Source organism: Centroberyx gerrardi, chromosome 9, assembly GCF_048128805.1.
Source record: "Centroberyx gerrardi isolate f3 chromosome 9, fCenGer3.hap1.cur.20231027, whole genome shotgun sequence".
Classification (NCBI taxonomy): Eukaryota; Metazoa; Chordata; class Actinopteri; order Beryciformes; family Berycidae; genus Centroberyx; species Centroberyx gerrardi.
The window spans coordinates 13,588,260-13,604,084 of NC_136005.1; the positions used below are offsets into that span (position 1 = coordinate 13,588,260).

At 45.7% G+C, this 15,825-nt stretch overlaps 1 protein-coding gene across 37 annotated transcripts in view; it reads right to left on the reverse strand.

Annotated features, from left to right (window-relative positions):
• celf5a (cugbp, Elav-like family member 5a) overlaps window positions 1-15,825 on the reverse strand; it is a 175,555-nt gene that overhangs the window by 61,951 nt on the left and 97,779 nt on the right. For 22 of the 37 annotated variants that reach the window (XM_071908338.2, XM_071908336.2, XM_071908373.1 and 19 more), the window contains exon 3: window positions 14,707-14,755. In XM_071908338.2, the coding sequence (XP_071764439.1) occupies window positions 14,707-14,755 (49 nt within the window). Of the gene's footprint in view, window positions 1-13,108; window positions 13,118-14,700; window positions 14,756-15,825 lie in introns of all 37 variants that reach the window. The other 15 variants (XM_071908342.1, XM_071908351.1, XM_071908364.1 and 12 more) reach the window with 2 other exon arrangements.

Sequence of the window (15,825 nt, forward strand, 5' to 3'; positions counted from 1 at the left end):
GGGATGGGGACAGGCGGGCTTGTTGTGCCAGCAGGGTGGCTAAGCCTCCTGAAACCCTATCCAGCCAATTACTCCCTCCGAATGCCAAGCTGCCTCTCTAATGGAGAAACTGGGGACCGCACACTGTTAGGTCCTCTCACAGGTATTACAGGTATTACATGTAAACAGTAACACTCCCACTTCAGGTTAGGCATTTTCTCTTTCCATTTTGACAGTTAGAATTGAAAGAGGGGGGGAAAAGCTCTGTTTGATTCTCTCCAAACCAATTTGTTTTAAATGACAAATTCCTTTTAGAGCTCTTGTTTCTTGCTGTCTTCCATCCACTCACACATAGCCCCTGGTTAGGCTTACCCTTTAGACTATTTGCAGAGAGAGAGAAACTGCTATAGAGAAAAATAGTGGGAATGGCCAGGCTGGAGGGAGTGGACTCCTATGGTTAGTCTACCTAATCATTCTGTCCACGTTCCTACTGTTCAGATAAGCAGCACAGTGCCTCCAGTGAGCCTTCCCCCCATCGACGGCATACATATACTTTAACACAGCTAATTTGTGCAAGTCTTGCAGCACTTGCACACCATTTAGAGATACACTTTAGATTTCACTAGAGAACCAGTGGGCCGTGTGGCGGGATGGAGGTCAGAATAAATAGAGCTACTACAACCCAGGAGAAATACATTTAAAAAATATATTGTTTCACCAAATGTTGTGCTCTGTCAAAGCTGTTGAAACAGCAATCAACACAATTTTCATTGCAAATTTATTTTAGCAGCTGTGGATAAAACCAGAACGATTGTTTTGCTGTGCCACTGCAGTCAACAAGAAAGTGTTACATCCAATTAGGGCCTTTCATTTAATGTTAAAGAAATATCTCAGCTTTGCTTTGGCATGTTGTGTAACTACAGGATTCCAATAATTTGAAGCTGTGAGAAATATGGAATTACAAACTGAGAAAATCCATTTTGTTCCATGTGACAACTTCTGGACTGTTCTTTTTTCCTCTGTGTTTACAGAACAATTTGTGAGAGTCCACTGAACCAACTTTCCTCTAACAATGTGTTATCAGACAGAGAAAAACAAGAGAGAATCAATAGGACCCGTGGTCATGTATAATTTGCAGGGCCTGCACCTGGCTGCCAACAAATAAAGATTTTTTCCTGCACGTTGCATTCAAGGATATTGGACAATTTTGTTGGAGGTAGGCGGCTATTTTCACCAAATCCTGGCTGCAGGTCAGCTGAAATGATTGAATCTCTGTAAGCTCTGTGGGTGCACACAGCACTCTCCCCATGTAAACAGGAGGCCTGAATGTGTTTCTCTCAGTGTGCGTGTGTGTGTGTGTGTGTTGTATGTTCGTGTGTCTGTGCACACTTGTACAGTATGTGTGTAATGTCTATGTCCATACACAAGCTCTATTGAAAAACACTGACAAACTGCACTTTGCAGAAGACATAGCCGAACCGTGTTGGCGGTAAAATAAATCTTTTTAATTGCATGGAGAGTAGTGTGCGATTCTCAGCATTTTTCTATGCACAACCTTGCTCTAACCATGCACTGTGTGATTGTATTTCAGAGTGTATGTGTATGTGTGTGTGTGTGTGTGTGTGTGTGTGTGTGTAAGTGTGTGTGCCAGTCTCTGGTTGGCAGGCTGTGAGGCTGCCTTGGCTAGTCAGAGAGCTAGTCTCCCTGAACCAGCTGGGCCCTCCTGCCTCCCTCCAAAGCAGTCAGCGCAGACCACATGGCCTCGCCCCACTCTGAAAGGTGCCATTCAGCCTCACACAGCTAGACACACACACACGCATGGACACACACAGACACACGCATACTAGCAGAGAAGAGTTCACAGCCGGGGATTTATCAGGGTGCTAACAGAACAGCCGCTCACACGCATGCATGCACACTTACACACAAACACACAAACACACACACACACATACACATAGACCCAAAGCCCAAACATAGAAACAACCACACATAGGCACACCTTGTTGTATCCAAACACAACAAACTCAACTCTTCAGCTGACCCATTCATTCACACTGATTCTAATCCAATAGACCAGCCAAAACATGTTTTTTATTGATCATATATATGACATTTCTCCTTTATTGGATCGTGCAGAGTGAAGAGTTACAGGAATTATATGAGTGAAAGAGGGTGGATGACACGCGACATCAGTCATGAGCCGGACTTGAGAACATATATTGCAAGTAAATGCCTTAGCCCGCTGTTCCACAATGTCTCCTATAAATATTTCATTATATAGCAACAATTGTTTGTAGTCTTTCACCCAACTTAGCATGCTAGCAAGTGGTTATTGTCCAGAAATAGTCATTTAAAAAAAGACAAAAAAGAAAGAATTATGGAATTCCACAATGCCTTCTGTATGATTATATATGGCAACAACTGTTTGCAATTTTTCCTTAGCATGCTCCAACTTTTCAGAAGTAATATGAACAAATATGAATAAAAAAGACAAAAAAGAAAGCATTGTAGTAGCCTAATTGTTTCTGTTCTATATCACCACATACTGCATGAGGTGAAGGTCAACAGTATCTGATGCCTTCAGTTGCATAATCAAAACAAGTTCAGCTCAAAATAGTCATTTTCAATGTATGGAAGAATGCTGATATTTTGCATAGTCAATAGTGTTACTCTGCACTATGTGTGATCTTTTGAACTGCGTAGTGTTTGGTGGAGGAGAAGCCATTCGTTCTCCGAGGTTCTATCTATCAGCCCGCCTGGCTGGGGTCACTGGGGTGGGCAGAGATGAGGAGATGCGGAGAGGAGAAAAGGAGAAGAGGAGGAGAAGAAGAGAGGAAAGGCAGGATGTTGGGAGGTCCAGGTCACATGGTGGGCCTGGGGATCTTGTGGGGGAGGTAGCGCACTTCCCCTGAGCTACGTTTACCCTTTAGCTGCAGTCAGGCGAACAGGCTGAGTGGACAGAGGGAGGTGGGGGGGGGTGGGGGTGGGGGGGTGGGGGGGGGGGGGGGGGGGTGGGGGTGGGGGGGTGGGGGGGGGGGGGGGGGGGGGGGGGAGCGGGGGGCCGAGGGAATGGGAGAGAAAGCGAGACGAGCGAGCCGGAGAGAGAAATGTAGCATTGAATCCTAATGTCAGATCAGAGCTGAGCGGAGCAGGGAGGAGATCTCTCCTGCCAGCAGTGTACGAACATGCATCTGTATCAAGGGTAAAATATTGTGATCTGTGATTATTCCCTCTTTCACCTTTCATTAATGTCATCCAGATAGGAGGCAAGGCAGCTTAACACACCAGTGAGTGCGGAAGGGATTTCACAGCCACAGTGGTGAGATAGGACAGGATTATGACAGTTTCCTTTGTTTCCTCTGTGCAGTTGTTGTACATTACTTTTCTGCAGTAGTAGGTCACGAACATTTCACACTGAGGGGGAGCTCTCCATACCTTGTTTTCAGCTTTTTATGTTCAGTTTGTGGGCGCATGTGATAAGAATGGAAATGGGCAATTTGCTGTCATCATGTGCGATAAAGACAGGCAAGAATTTATTCCGTAGGTTACAAGCCGCATCACACACAAAAGTGCGCGCACACACACACAAACACACACACACACACACACACAAACAAACACGTGATATGGAACGGCAGTGTTAGTTCACGTAGCACCACACCACATACTGTAATATGTGGTGGAGCTGCAAGGAGGGTCGAAGCGGCGGGAGGAGGTGAGAGAGGGAAAAGGCAGGAGGGAGCAAAATAATCATGGCAGGGCCTGCACTTTGTTTACTCTATTTTAATGGAATCAAATGGCACAAATAAAATCCCGTTTCGCTGCCGTGCAAGGATCCATTTCTCCAGATTAATAATTCAGATTGTACATGCCGGGAGGCCAAGAATAGATTCCTAAAATAACAGGAGGATGGAGGGATGGAGGGAGGGATGGTAGGAGGGAGGACGACAACTATCCGAGGGGACTGACAGGCAGCCAGCTGGGGACTTCAGCGTCCCTCAGCATCTCTCAGCCTCCAATCCCTCCTAGACCCAAAGAAAGGGAGCATCTCTTAATACTGTGGCTTTCCAGCTATCATTACACCCACCACACAGCCAAAAGATGCCATCCTCCTGTCTGATGCCTGATAGGGCCAGATTTGACATGTTCCTCCTGTCATTGGCTGCTGTCCCTGCTGTCAGATTGGTCTTGTTAAACTGGGCAGAGCTGCCATAGATTAAGAGGCCCAATCAGATTAGGATGCCAAGCCGCCTCGCAAAAATACTCCCCCCTCCGACAGTCGGAGTAAGCTGGTAGCTGCAGTGCTTCAAGTATTCACTTTAACATTCAGAAATCAATCCCTGTTTCCAACATATTAGGTTGATGTGTGCCAGCAGTCCAGGCAGGCAGCTGCTGAGGGCTGCTCCTTTCCCTAAAGCACATTGTGCCTCCGCTGCTCCCCGATTCCCTGATAACATTAATGCCAGGCAGATGTCCCTGAACTAGTCCAGATTTTTTTTTCTTAATATTGAAGCTGCAGACTGGCTTTTTTTTTTTTTCTCCTTCTTCCCTCACTCACCTAATTTCTTGAAATTCTCCCGTGGCTTTTAAGAGCAACACAATATTGACCCACAGTATCTTCCACATCAACAACAGCCAAGCCATTCACTTTCCTAATGGTAGGAAAATCAATAGGTAACAAATGGGCTTATTTTTATTTCAAGCGATGATGTGTCGTGTTTTGGGTTTGGTGACAAGTTTATTGCTGTAGGGGGGGATATTGAGGAACAAAGACTTAGACAGGGGATATAATAATGATAACAACAACAACAGTGCTATGTGAATAGATTCATCTAACAAACATGTGTCTCTATCAGCTGCTGTCATTTCACAGCAAATCACGTCTGTCCTAGATGGGGATCTCTTCCTTTTCAAGACGCTGCTCCACCTCTGTTATTAGTCTGAGTTCAACTCAGAGAGCTAATCTAGAATGAAAAGACAGTTGGGCCTCTCAGATCTCGCCCAATAACTCCCTCCACCATCAAAGTGCTCTTTGAAGTTCATGTTCTATAAAATTGGTTCAGGTGTCAGGTCAGAGTTCCCACTGCCAAAGGTAGGCCAGTCATTTGAAGCCTCATTCTTCCTCTTCCTTATTCCCCAACGCAGCTCCGGCTGCCTTTGTATTCTTTAGCAGGGACCCTCTTCATGTTTATTGCAAAGAGGCAATCAGTGTGGCCTGTGTTTGGGCCTGGCCCCATGCCCCTCAGATGTGAAGTGTCTTGGGGATACACTTATTAACTTCTTTGCAGGGAGAGCCATTCGCCAATCATCCTTGACACTTGTTACAACGGCAGCTCGCCTGATAGACTCATCAGTGAGAGAGGGCCAAGGGAAAAGTCAACAGAGTCGGGGAAGAGAATAAAGGAAAGGAAAGGCAAATATTACGCACATTAGGGGACACCCATGAACCAGGTATAAACATCAGTGCAAGGGATCTAAGCGATCTGGAGGGGAGAAGAGGAATCTAGGGAAAGTTAAAAAAGGAAAAAACAGACAAACTCACATTAAGGGTTACCATGAACCATGGCAAGGCCAGGGCAGACAGAGCATGAGCAAATCAACACTCATACTCCAGTCAGTAGTGCAGTATTAATGACTCAGTCAGGAACGCACGTGCACACGCGCACGCACAAACACATACACACGAACGCTTATGAATAATGTTAAAACACTCCTGCTTCCTTCATGCACCAAAGCAAAGGTTACCCCAATCATCTTTTCGGCTGCTGCATTTTTACAGCCCCAGAATGACTGCTTCTCTCTCCATTACCTCTGCACTCATTTGACTGGCGGATGGGTGGGAAGACGGCGGATAGAGAGTGGGCGGGTGGGTAATCATGGGACTGTGTGTCATACGTGCTCGCAGCTCTATTTGTCGTCTCAGCCTGGGAAAGGCAGGTGAGATGTGGCTGGGCCTAATTTAAAAGCCTCTTTACAGTGCCCACTGAACCAACGTTGGCATTCCCTAATGGGGCATCACAGGCACGTCATCTGATGCTATTCCTCACCATCCCTATCCCGATGCCCTTGTCTTCTGTCATTGCTTTAATGGCTACCATAGCTAAAGTTTAGCTAAAGTCACAGACAGGCATAACAGTAGATTTCATAACAGCTTAATTTCATACAGATTCAATATCTAGTATTGAATCTTGAGTCAACTATCTTCTGAGGCCTGCTGTAGTACTAATTTCTGATTAATCCACTGCTTCCATATCTGTGGTTGGATCATTTGTTTGGGGCTCATGTCCTTTCCAGCCCAACAGCAGCATAATGCAGTGATTTGAGTGAGTGGCGTGGACTGACAGTGAGAGAGATAGAGGGTGATATGAGAGGCTAATAGGGTTAATACGCTGAGATGGAGAGATAGAAGGAAGGTGAAATGGAGAGAGAGGTTAGAATGGAAAGACAGTGATGGAAAGCTAGCTGGGTTACAGGTAGTCTGAATACAGATGTGTAATGCAGCTGCAATGTCCTGACTATTTTCTCTGCGACTTTGCTTCTTGTTTCTACTTCTTTCTGCTACTGCAACTGATTTGCACCTGCAGGTCTTAAATCCACTCCGAAATCCATTATTGTCATCATACATGCCCCTAATGTGCAAAATTTCAAATTTATCTGAAAAGGTCCTCAAATATATGAGCTGGGATTTTCATTTTTCTTGAGATGGTGTCTTGTTATATTCAATTTTCCTCTACTAAAGTGCTCTACCAACATTTTCAGAGTGAAATTACAGTGCGCTGTATTGTGTAGACAAATGTAGAGAGTGAATGCATATATTTTGAAGTTCTCTTTCAGATTGATTGGATGGGCAGGTTGTTTGCTTCCATATCCTGAGGTGGAAAAAGCCCTTATTTTCTTTTCACTTCTCTCTTTCTTTGTCTCGACTCCTCTACCCCCATCATTCTGTCGTGCTCGCTCTTTCTCTCATTCTCTCATTTGTTTGTCACTCATGCTCTCTTCATCTCCCTGGTCTTGAGAGGATACAAGGTCATTTTTATATAATAGCCACCATAGAAAATAACAATATTGAAAGTAGAAATATATTGCTCTTAATATTAAAACACACAGAAAGACAATATGGCATAAACACTGTCATGGTTTGTAAAGATAGACAATATTTAGAGTCACAGTCATTAGCTCTGTAAAGCAACTGGTAATGCTGTATGAATTGTGTGTGTGCACTCTTGCTCATGAGTGCATGTGCCTGCAAGTGTCGTCAGAGTGTGTACCTTTGTGTGTATTCATACTGGCCTAATGCATGCACGCACATGTAAGTATATGTCTAGTGCATGAGTAGCAAACTTTGGGCAGTGTTTCTATGCATGTCAGCGTATGTATACACCACAGCCAACAGTCTCTCAGTGAAAAAAAACAGGACTTTCTAATTCAATAAGGAGCGTAGGGAGCAAAGGTCGCGCAAAACTAGGGCAGAGAATCCAATGCTGGGCAGTGGCCAGACAGTGAAGAGAGGAGGACAAAATCTAAAATCTACTGTTCGAGAGGCCACCTCAAAAATGATGAATCATTCGAGCAAAACACCAGAAATTTCTCATTAACATTCTAGTCCCTCTGTATGAATCATTATCCCTGTATTATTAACTTATATAAGCTCTAAACACAGACTTCAGAAACCCAATACTATAAATCAGGACACTAGTCTAACTCAACCCAAAGTGTGGAGAGGATTTTGTGTGTGTGTGTGTGTGTGTGTGTGTGTGTGTGTGCATGTGTCTCCAGTCTGCTTTAATCTCCTCCCATCTGCTGATGGACCTCCTCTCCCTGTTCTGAGGCCTGCCCTGCCCCGCCCCATCTGGGCTGCCTGCTCTGCCGAGCCTGACCTCACCGTGTGTGTGCGTGTGTTTGTGTGTGTGTGTGTGTGCATGTGTGTGTGTGTGTGTGTGTGTGTGATGGGGGGGTCTTGATGAGCCCGGTTCCTTATGAAGGGGTGTCATTAGAGCGGAGAGAAGGAGCAAACGGGTGATTGCAGTGATTTGGCGGAGCTTGCACTGACTCCGTCCACCAATCAGGGCCCTCCCCTGGCCTCCTCCAGATCCACTGCAATCACAGAGCACCCGGCCCACGGAGAACACACACACACACACGCACATACAAATACACACACACCAGCTGAACGGCCTCAGGGATGGGCTTGTCATTGCCATTACCTCCTTATACTGTATACATACCAGAATATTCACAGCCGCAGGCAGCAATCAAGTCATACTCTTAAATATATTATATGACACAATCGGAACACCTACTTTAACCACATTTCACATCGCTAATAATATAAAATATTCCTGTCATCTCTAAGGAACATTCCTTGACTGAAATCATACTTTGCACATCTGACACCAGTCACAACTACAGGTGGCATTGCTTAGACATATTTCCCAGTTTCAAGTCCTTGAAAGCTTAATTCCTAATGATTTAAAAATGGAGCCACACTCCTGTCCTGTTGCACAGGACAAAAAGCACAGAATAACCCAACGGCAGCTGTAGAGGGGCAACCCTTTACCCTGGGTTGTAATATCTAGTATCAATATTATAATGGTTGATGCTCTTTTTACTCGGATTAAAAATCAGATGACATTATATATGTTCTACGACTCAAACACTGACTAGTCAAACATCACAGCTACCTGCTTGCTTGACACAGAATTTAAGTTCCCCTTTTTCCACTGCGATTTAGATAACTGCGTCACCAATACACTTTGATCAAAGGGAACAGAGAAAAGAGAGGGGAGAGAGAGAGAAAATGGATTATTAAAGCGCAGAGAATTCAGCACTAAATTGATCCTCACACTGTCTGTCCCCACAGAGGTTGAGGTGCTGTAATGAGAATGGCAGACCGAATGCGTACGGGGGCCGTCTCTTCCCCCATCTCCATCCCTCTCTGAAAGGAGACAAGTTTGTTTCTCAAGGTGATTGTTACGGTGATAAGGGAGAGGGTGTTATTAAGGGTGACAGCGGAGGGGCTGAGAGGCAGTGGCTGACTGGATAACCTTGTCCCCATCCCCGCCTCGCTCCCTTCTGCATGAGCATCTCCACCACTGGCCTGCCCTGCCTGCTTGCTCGTCTGGACACAATCTGCTGGCTGGAATTACCTCCCGGCCCCAGGAAAACTAAACATGATTTCTGACCTTTCCTTTCTGTGTTCAACAGTAACCTTTGCTGCTCCGCCTACGCTACGAGACCACCGCAACGATGAATTCCACAGGAATGGAAGGGATGTGTGTGTTTAAAAAGAGGAGTGAAGATGAATGTGTGTGTAACTGTGTCTTTGTGTGTGTGTGTGTGTGTGCGAATATTCACAGGCTAATGTGTGCCTCAATCTGTGTATGTGCTGAGTGTACCGAAGAGGATGCAGTAATAGTGCATTTGCATGGAAAAGAGTACGAGGGGAGACACTGTGTTTGCAGAAATACTGTATCTTTCAACAAACTAAATTCATTACATCATCACTCCACTTTCTCTTGCAGTTCTTTGCCACATCAGCAAGTTTTGTATTGGTATTATCATTAGTAGTTTGTTAGATAAGGCTAATTGATCTCCACCTACCTACTGTATTAGCAAATTGTTGCGATCCACTTCCTTCCACTGACTCTGCATAACTCCTACAGCCTCAGCACAATCTGACCCTCAGGAGCAAAGCACATCCCTATAGAAATGAATTCATCATCTCTTTCTCCCTCTGTCTGTCCGTCTCTCTCTTTCTCTCCTTCTCTCTCTCCCTCTCCCTCTCTCTCTCTCCCTCTGTCTGTCTTCTGTAAATCAAAAAAAAAAAAAAAGGTTTGTGCTGCTGGCTGCTGTGACGGCAAATTTAAGAGCTTACAGGCACAGTGACCTGGACATCCTAGGCCGGCTTGGCGGAGTTAGCTGACTGAACTCTGGGCTAGCCATGGCCTGTGTATCAGTATTGTTTGTGTAAGAGCACCAGAGGGGATTTGGACAAGGAGTGCGAGTTTTGAATGTGTGACCCACAGCTGGCTTGACCATTGGATTAGCTCACCCTGATCCCCCACAACCCCTGAACGTGCTCCCTATATTTCAGGCTTCCTCCATTTGTGCCCAGCCAAGCACATTGTGACCAATAATCTATAGTTTTCTTTTCTCCAAAGGGAGAAGATATACTGTACTGCTCTTGCCCCTGCCGCCCCTCCCTCTCTCCGGTTTATCCACACTTCTCTCTCTTTATTTTGCCCTTGTTCACTCTATCTCTCTCACTTTCAAATCTCTCAGTACAAATTCTCTTCCCTCAACCCCTCTTCTCTCTCCATCTATCTTTTCTCTCCTCATTCCTCTCCCTCTAACTCTCCCCTCTCCATCATTCTTCCTCTCTTTTCTAAGGGGGATCAGTGGAGCTTAGAGGCCTTCCTGCTTGGTTCATTACTGAGCTGCTCTGACATGGTGAGCTCCTCTCTCTAGTATAAGGAAAGGAGAACGCCACTGATGTTTAATACATGGCCCATTCTGTTGTCTTTTACGCCAGATAAATTCATCATCAAAAACTGAGCACAGAACAGCAACAGAGCATGTAGCCTTGCTCTCTCAATCTAGTATCCTTATTTTTCTTTTTTTTTATCTTTTTTTTTTTGGGTCTCGCTTTCCATTTAACTTATTGCCTCTCTCTCTCTCTCTCTCTCTCTCTCTCTCTCTCTCTCTCTCTCTCTCTGTTCCGTCACATCTCAGTGAGCTGGAGCAAACCTTTTCATTGTCCTTCAGATGGAGTAAACACACAAACACAATGCAACGCTGCGGCTTGCCTTCAACACAAAACACAGCCAATAAAAAGAAAATTGACCTATTCCATTCAGCATAGGTGTGTATTGTGTGTGTGTGTGTGTGTGTGTGGGGGGGGGGGGGGGGGGGGGGGGGGGGTCATGTGTGCACGTGTAGGCTATACTGTGCATGTATACTGTACATGTCCATGTGTGCGCCCACATGTATTCCTTTTATCGCATATTTCCAACTTTCCACTGTGTGTGTATGGTAGAGAGAGAGAGAGAGAGAAAGAGAGAGAGAGCATGTGTGTGTCAGGGCCGTATGGGTATGTATGTGTTTGCCTGTTTGTCCTCTCTGTGTGGGTGTGTGAGTGGGCGGCAGGACTGGCTTGATAATGCCAGAGCCTGTTTCTAATCCAGGCCTCCTCAGTGGGCTGTAGCTCTAGCTGTGCCAGGCGGGCCTGCTGCAACACCAACAGGGTCCCAGCTGACAGCTAGCCTGCTCTTCTCTCCGCTTTCTGGACAATCTCTGAGCTTCACTGCACATTGGGCAGACACACCATCCACTAAAAGACCAAATATTAACACTGGGTTAAGCTGGGAAATGAGGAGAGCCAGGATTAGAAATAATGACCGTTTAAGTAGAAAACAAATCAGCCTGAGAGCAGGACTTCTGTTCTAAGACGGGCCGAGAAAAAGAGAAGATATAAAAAGAAATCAAATGAAATGACAGCCTGTGAAAAAGGAAACAAGAGGGGGCAGATAGTAAGGGTGGAGTGCTGAGGGGGGCGCCGCTGGTAAAGGGTTTAGGAGGAAATCAAAGTGGTTAAAGCTGATTTATCCTGTGTAAGGACTCGGAGCCCTCTAAGGAGGCATTGAACAGCCCTTCAAAAATGAAATATCAGCAGCAGTCAGTGCCAGTCATCAGCGCCATGTGTGAAGGAAAATCAATCTATTTCATATCAGAGACCTGTGAGGGGAGAGCGAGAGAGACAGGTCCCTGCTGCCTCCTTGCTGTGCCTCTTTAAACGTCTCCCCAACAGAAACATCCCAGAATAGTCTGCATCATCTCCGACGGAGACGTGCATGGTGCTGGTGGCTCAATGTGTAACGGCTGCTGTTCTCCTAGATTAGGTAGGTGATTGGCCATTAATATTCATTTCACAGCGTGTCTTTGTTAGGCGGCAGCAGGGGTTGACGGAGTGTTGGGATGGATTTACTCTACCGTATATTTCCTATTTACTTTCTATAAGTGGGCTGGTTTGCTCACATGGCCTCAGTGAAGGCAACTTTACTGGTAAACAGGCACAAATTAATACCATTATCAATTTTGTTATTAGCATCAGATGAGGTCAAAGCTATGGAGACACCCATCAATTTTGATCGAATGTCCTAGTATCATCCCATATTTATTGGAATTATTTTGAAGTAAGCATCATAGTAAAGATATTTTTTTAGGTAGACACAGGCTAAAAAAATACACATAAAAATACTACAAAGTATATACGGTATATATATACTATATAAACATTCTTTAGCTTTTACTGTAGCTATGTGTTCTTCCTACACTAGGTGAGCAGGGCTTGTCCTGTTTGATGACTGTAGGTGGGCACTAGGCAGTTTCAATTTCTACTGCAACAGTAATAACCAGGGATTGTACACTGTTCTCCTCCAGTCTTAATAACCTGAGAGAGTTGCTCCTGGAGGAGCCGGGGTCCAGCGGGCGTAAAACCAGAGAACCAGGTCTTTCCCTAACGGACGGCAACCTGACGCAGGTGATCTGACCTGTCCTCCCCGTAATGAGATTAAGGGACTAATTAGTATGTGTGTATGTGGGTGTGTGCGCGCGCGTGTGTGTGTGTGTTCGCTGAGGAATATATGCCCCCTATCGGACTACCGGCGTGGCCCATGAGAGCGCAGGCCAGACTGGGTGCATCCCTGGTGTCCCTTCCTCCACAGCACTGAAAGGCTAATTAATATTTTTGTATCCTCTCCGCTTACGCCTCTACTCTACATGCAGAGAGTTATATTTCTAAAGCTATTGATTTGGGCTCTGGCAGCGGCAGCCAAATAAGGATCAAACTAACAAAATTTTAATCTTGGCTATTTTCACAGGGTGAATGGCAGCAAAAATTAGGACCTGGCAATTTCAAACAGCACGATGAAATCCTGTTCAATTTTCTACAGTACATACAAAAAGAAGCCAGGGCTAAAATTAGGCCATGCATGAGCAGCAGCAGCAGCACAGTGAGAGGTTCATCAGCTAACTGCTGCCACAGGCAATAGCAAGGGCAGCTAAAGAAGGACCCAGATGTTAACAGAACCAAAATGAAATCTTTGCCAATTACTATCACAGGAAGAACCGAGGCAAGCTAAATCAGAAGCGGGATGAATATAGGAGCTAAAAAAAAAAATCGAAGATCAGATCTAGTCCCCTTCCCTCTCTCCCTGTCTCCTCTCTTTCCCCTCTCCCTCCTAACCTGTTAAAGTCACGATAGTGTTTGATTGCCCCTGCGGCGCCACTCTGAGCTGTTCATTTAAGATGATGTGCAACTCTCAGGTCTGCTCCAGCACTCATTTGCTCCTCAGTGGGGTCCCCACGGCTGGCCAATAAGGGGACCCCATACTGACCAGAGTGCCCTGGGAGCTCTAAAACTGGCCACTCACAGCCAAGTAAAGAGACAGCTGAGTGTCATTGTTAATGTGGACACACAGCACCACAATGGCAAAATCAATGGAGCTATAGGGGACATCAATCTTGACAGCACAAGACCCTTTTGCTTGTCTCACCGCTCCTCTATAGCTCTGGATGAATGGTTGAGGGATGCCTGGGGATCGGGGTGAAAAGAGAGACACGCAGAGAGAGGAAAAGAGAGAGGGGGAGTGGGAGAGAGAGAGAGAGAGAGGGGGGGAGGGAGAGAGAGAGAGAGAGAGAGAGAGAGAGAAGGGGAACATTGAGCACGGACTGAGAGTGATCTTTTTTGGCCTTTCCTCCATCCATCTCTAGGGGTTAGGCTGTCCTTTGAAGATTGTGTGCGTTTGACAGGCGGCCAAGTGGCCAGCCATCCTAATTCACCCAAAACAGGCAGAGGTTTCTAGGTAAAGCCTCAGAAGTGGAGCACGGCAGCTGGACGCAGTTGGCATCGTTTTTGCATTTTCTCTCACTGCCTCTTTTTCACTTCCCAATCTGTCTCCCTTTCCACCATGGCAAGAGAGGCAGAAAACACAGTGTTCCTCTTTAAGTAACAAAAAAAGGCTGTTCAAAATAGAGGACTACTGCCACTTGCTTTGTTGCAGAGTGGCACATGGGATGCACACCAAAAAATAACAGCAAGGTTCATTGTCTCTGCCACTGACTTGAAGGATGCTTCCTCATCCCATTAACATATATGCAGATCGGCAGTGAGTAAATGAAAGCCTCCCAAAACGGGAGAGATCAAAGACGACAGAATTAAGGCCAAGTAATGAGGATCTTGGCAAGGCCCCTGCAAATTTATTGATTGTTTGGCAAGCTGTGCATACTCCTGCTCCATTTCCCCCTCCCTCTATACCATTTACTCTCTTGTTTCAAATAGACATGAACCACACATTGTGGGCTTTTAGGGGGCCTTTGCGTGGCTACGGTTCCAGCATTGTTGCTAATCACTATTTAATTTACAGTGCGATGGTAATGTACTTGGCATAGGCAGCGAGCAAAGAGAGACGGGCAGCAGGAAAGTCCATCACTGCCCTCCGTCTCTCCAACACCACAGACTCTTTAATCAATTAAAACCAGTATGTGGACACAAGACAGAGGACGAGGCGGTGAGTGAGAAAGTGTAATAGAAAGAGAGAGAGAGGAAATATAGCATTGAGAGGAATGGAAAAGATGAGATCAGAGAGAAAGAATGAAAGAATTAGCCCAGATAGAGCAGATGAAAAGGGGGGCATGAATAAATGAAGAAGAAAAGAAGACAACTACCTCCACGGCTCTCGCTGTCAGCCGGTTTCACCTGGATGGGGCGAGTCATCTGGAGGAAAAAGAAGAAGAAGAACAACAGAGAGGTTAGTGCTGGTGACTCAAGCTGTCGTTGCTACAACAAGGCAACAAGCCAGAGGTGTCAAGGCCCTCTCTCCCATACTAATAGCCGCCCCAAGATACTGATCAAAGTGCCTTGGCTGGAAGGGAAACCAAAGCACCATCATCCAGTTGGGTTGACTTGACACTATAGTGCTTCTGCTGCCTGTTATTCAATGTAAACAAAATAACCTGGCCTTTGGTTCTCGTTCACCCCCACTTCAGATATGGGGTAGGTGCGTTCATGTGTCTGTATGTTCATTTCTGTTCACGGTTTTCCATGGTAGGTGCATGCGGAGGGTGCGAGGCTGCATACAGTATGTGTGTATGCGTTTGTCTGTGTGTGTGTCTAAGTGAGAGAGGCCAAGGCAGGCCTAATAAAAGTGAATCCAGCCACAGGAGGAGAGAGATCAATGCAGGCCTATTGATCCAGGCCCTTGGGCTGTGGAGAGTGTCTGGCAGGGAAGGATTCTCTGGTTAGGAGGCTCACTCTAATCCACTGGAGCCTGATAAGAATGGCATCGCCTGGATTAGATGCCTCTGTCATCACAGTCTTTGTGTCACGCTCTCCCCCTTCCCCATTTTTACCTCCCTCTTTTTTCATTATTATTGTTCAAGCTGAACGATTTTACCAAACTTGGGCCCTATTTGTTTGGAGGAAAAGTTTGCAAGACGTAGTTGTGATTTAGAATACGTGCGTTAAAGCGGCAGCAACAGTTTCGGAGAGAGTTTCTAATTAAACTTCTGCCTCACGTACGCATATTAGCACACACACACACACACACACACATACAGTATGTGTGTGCGGACAGACACGAACACACACACAAATTCTGCACAAGAGGTAGCAGAACATAAAGCTTACAAGATGATTCATGTTCACAGATCTGATGGAGACAAAAGAGATAAAAGGATGTCTGCCCCTGACTATTACTCATTTATTTCCCTTCTCCCCCTTTCTCTCCTTCCTTCCTCTTTCCCTCTGTCCCTCCTCCCATTTTTCAGTCCAAAACAAATAGCTTT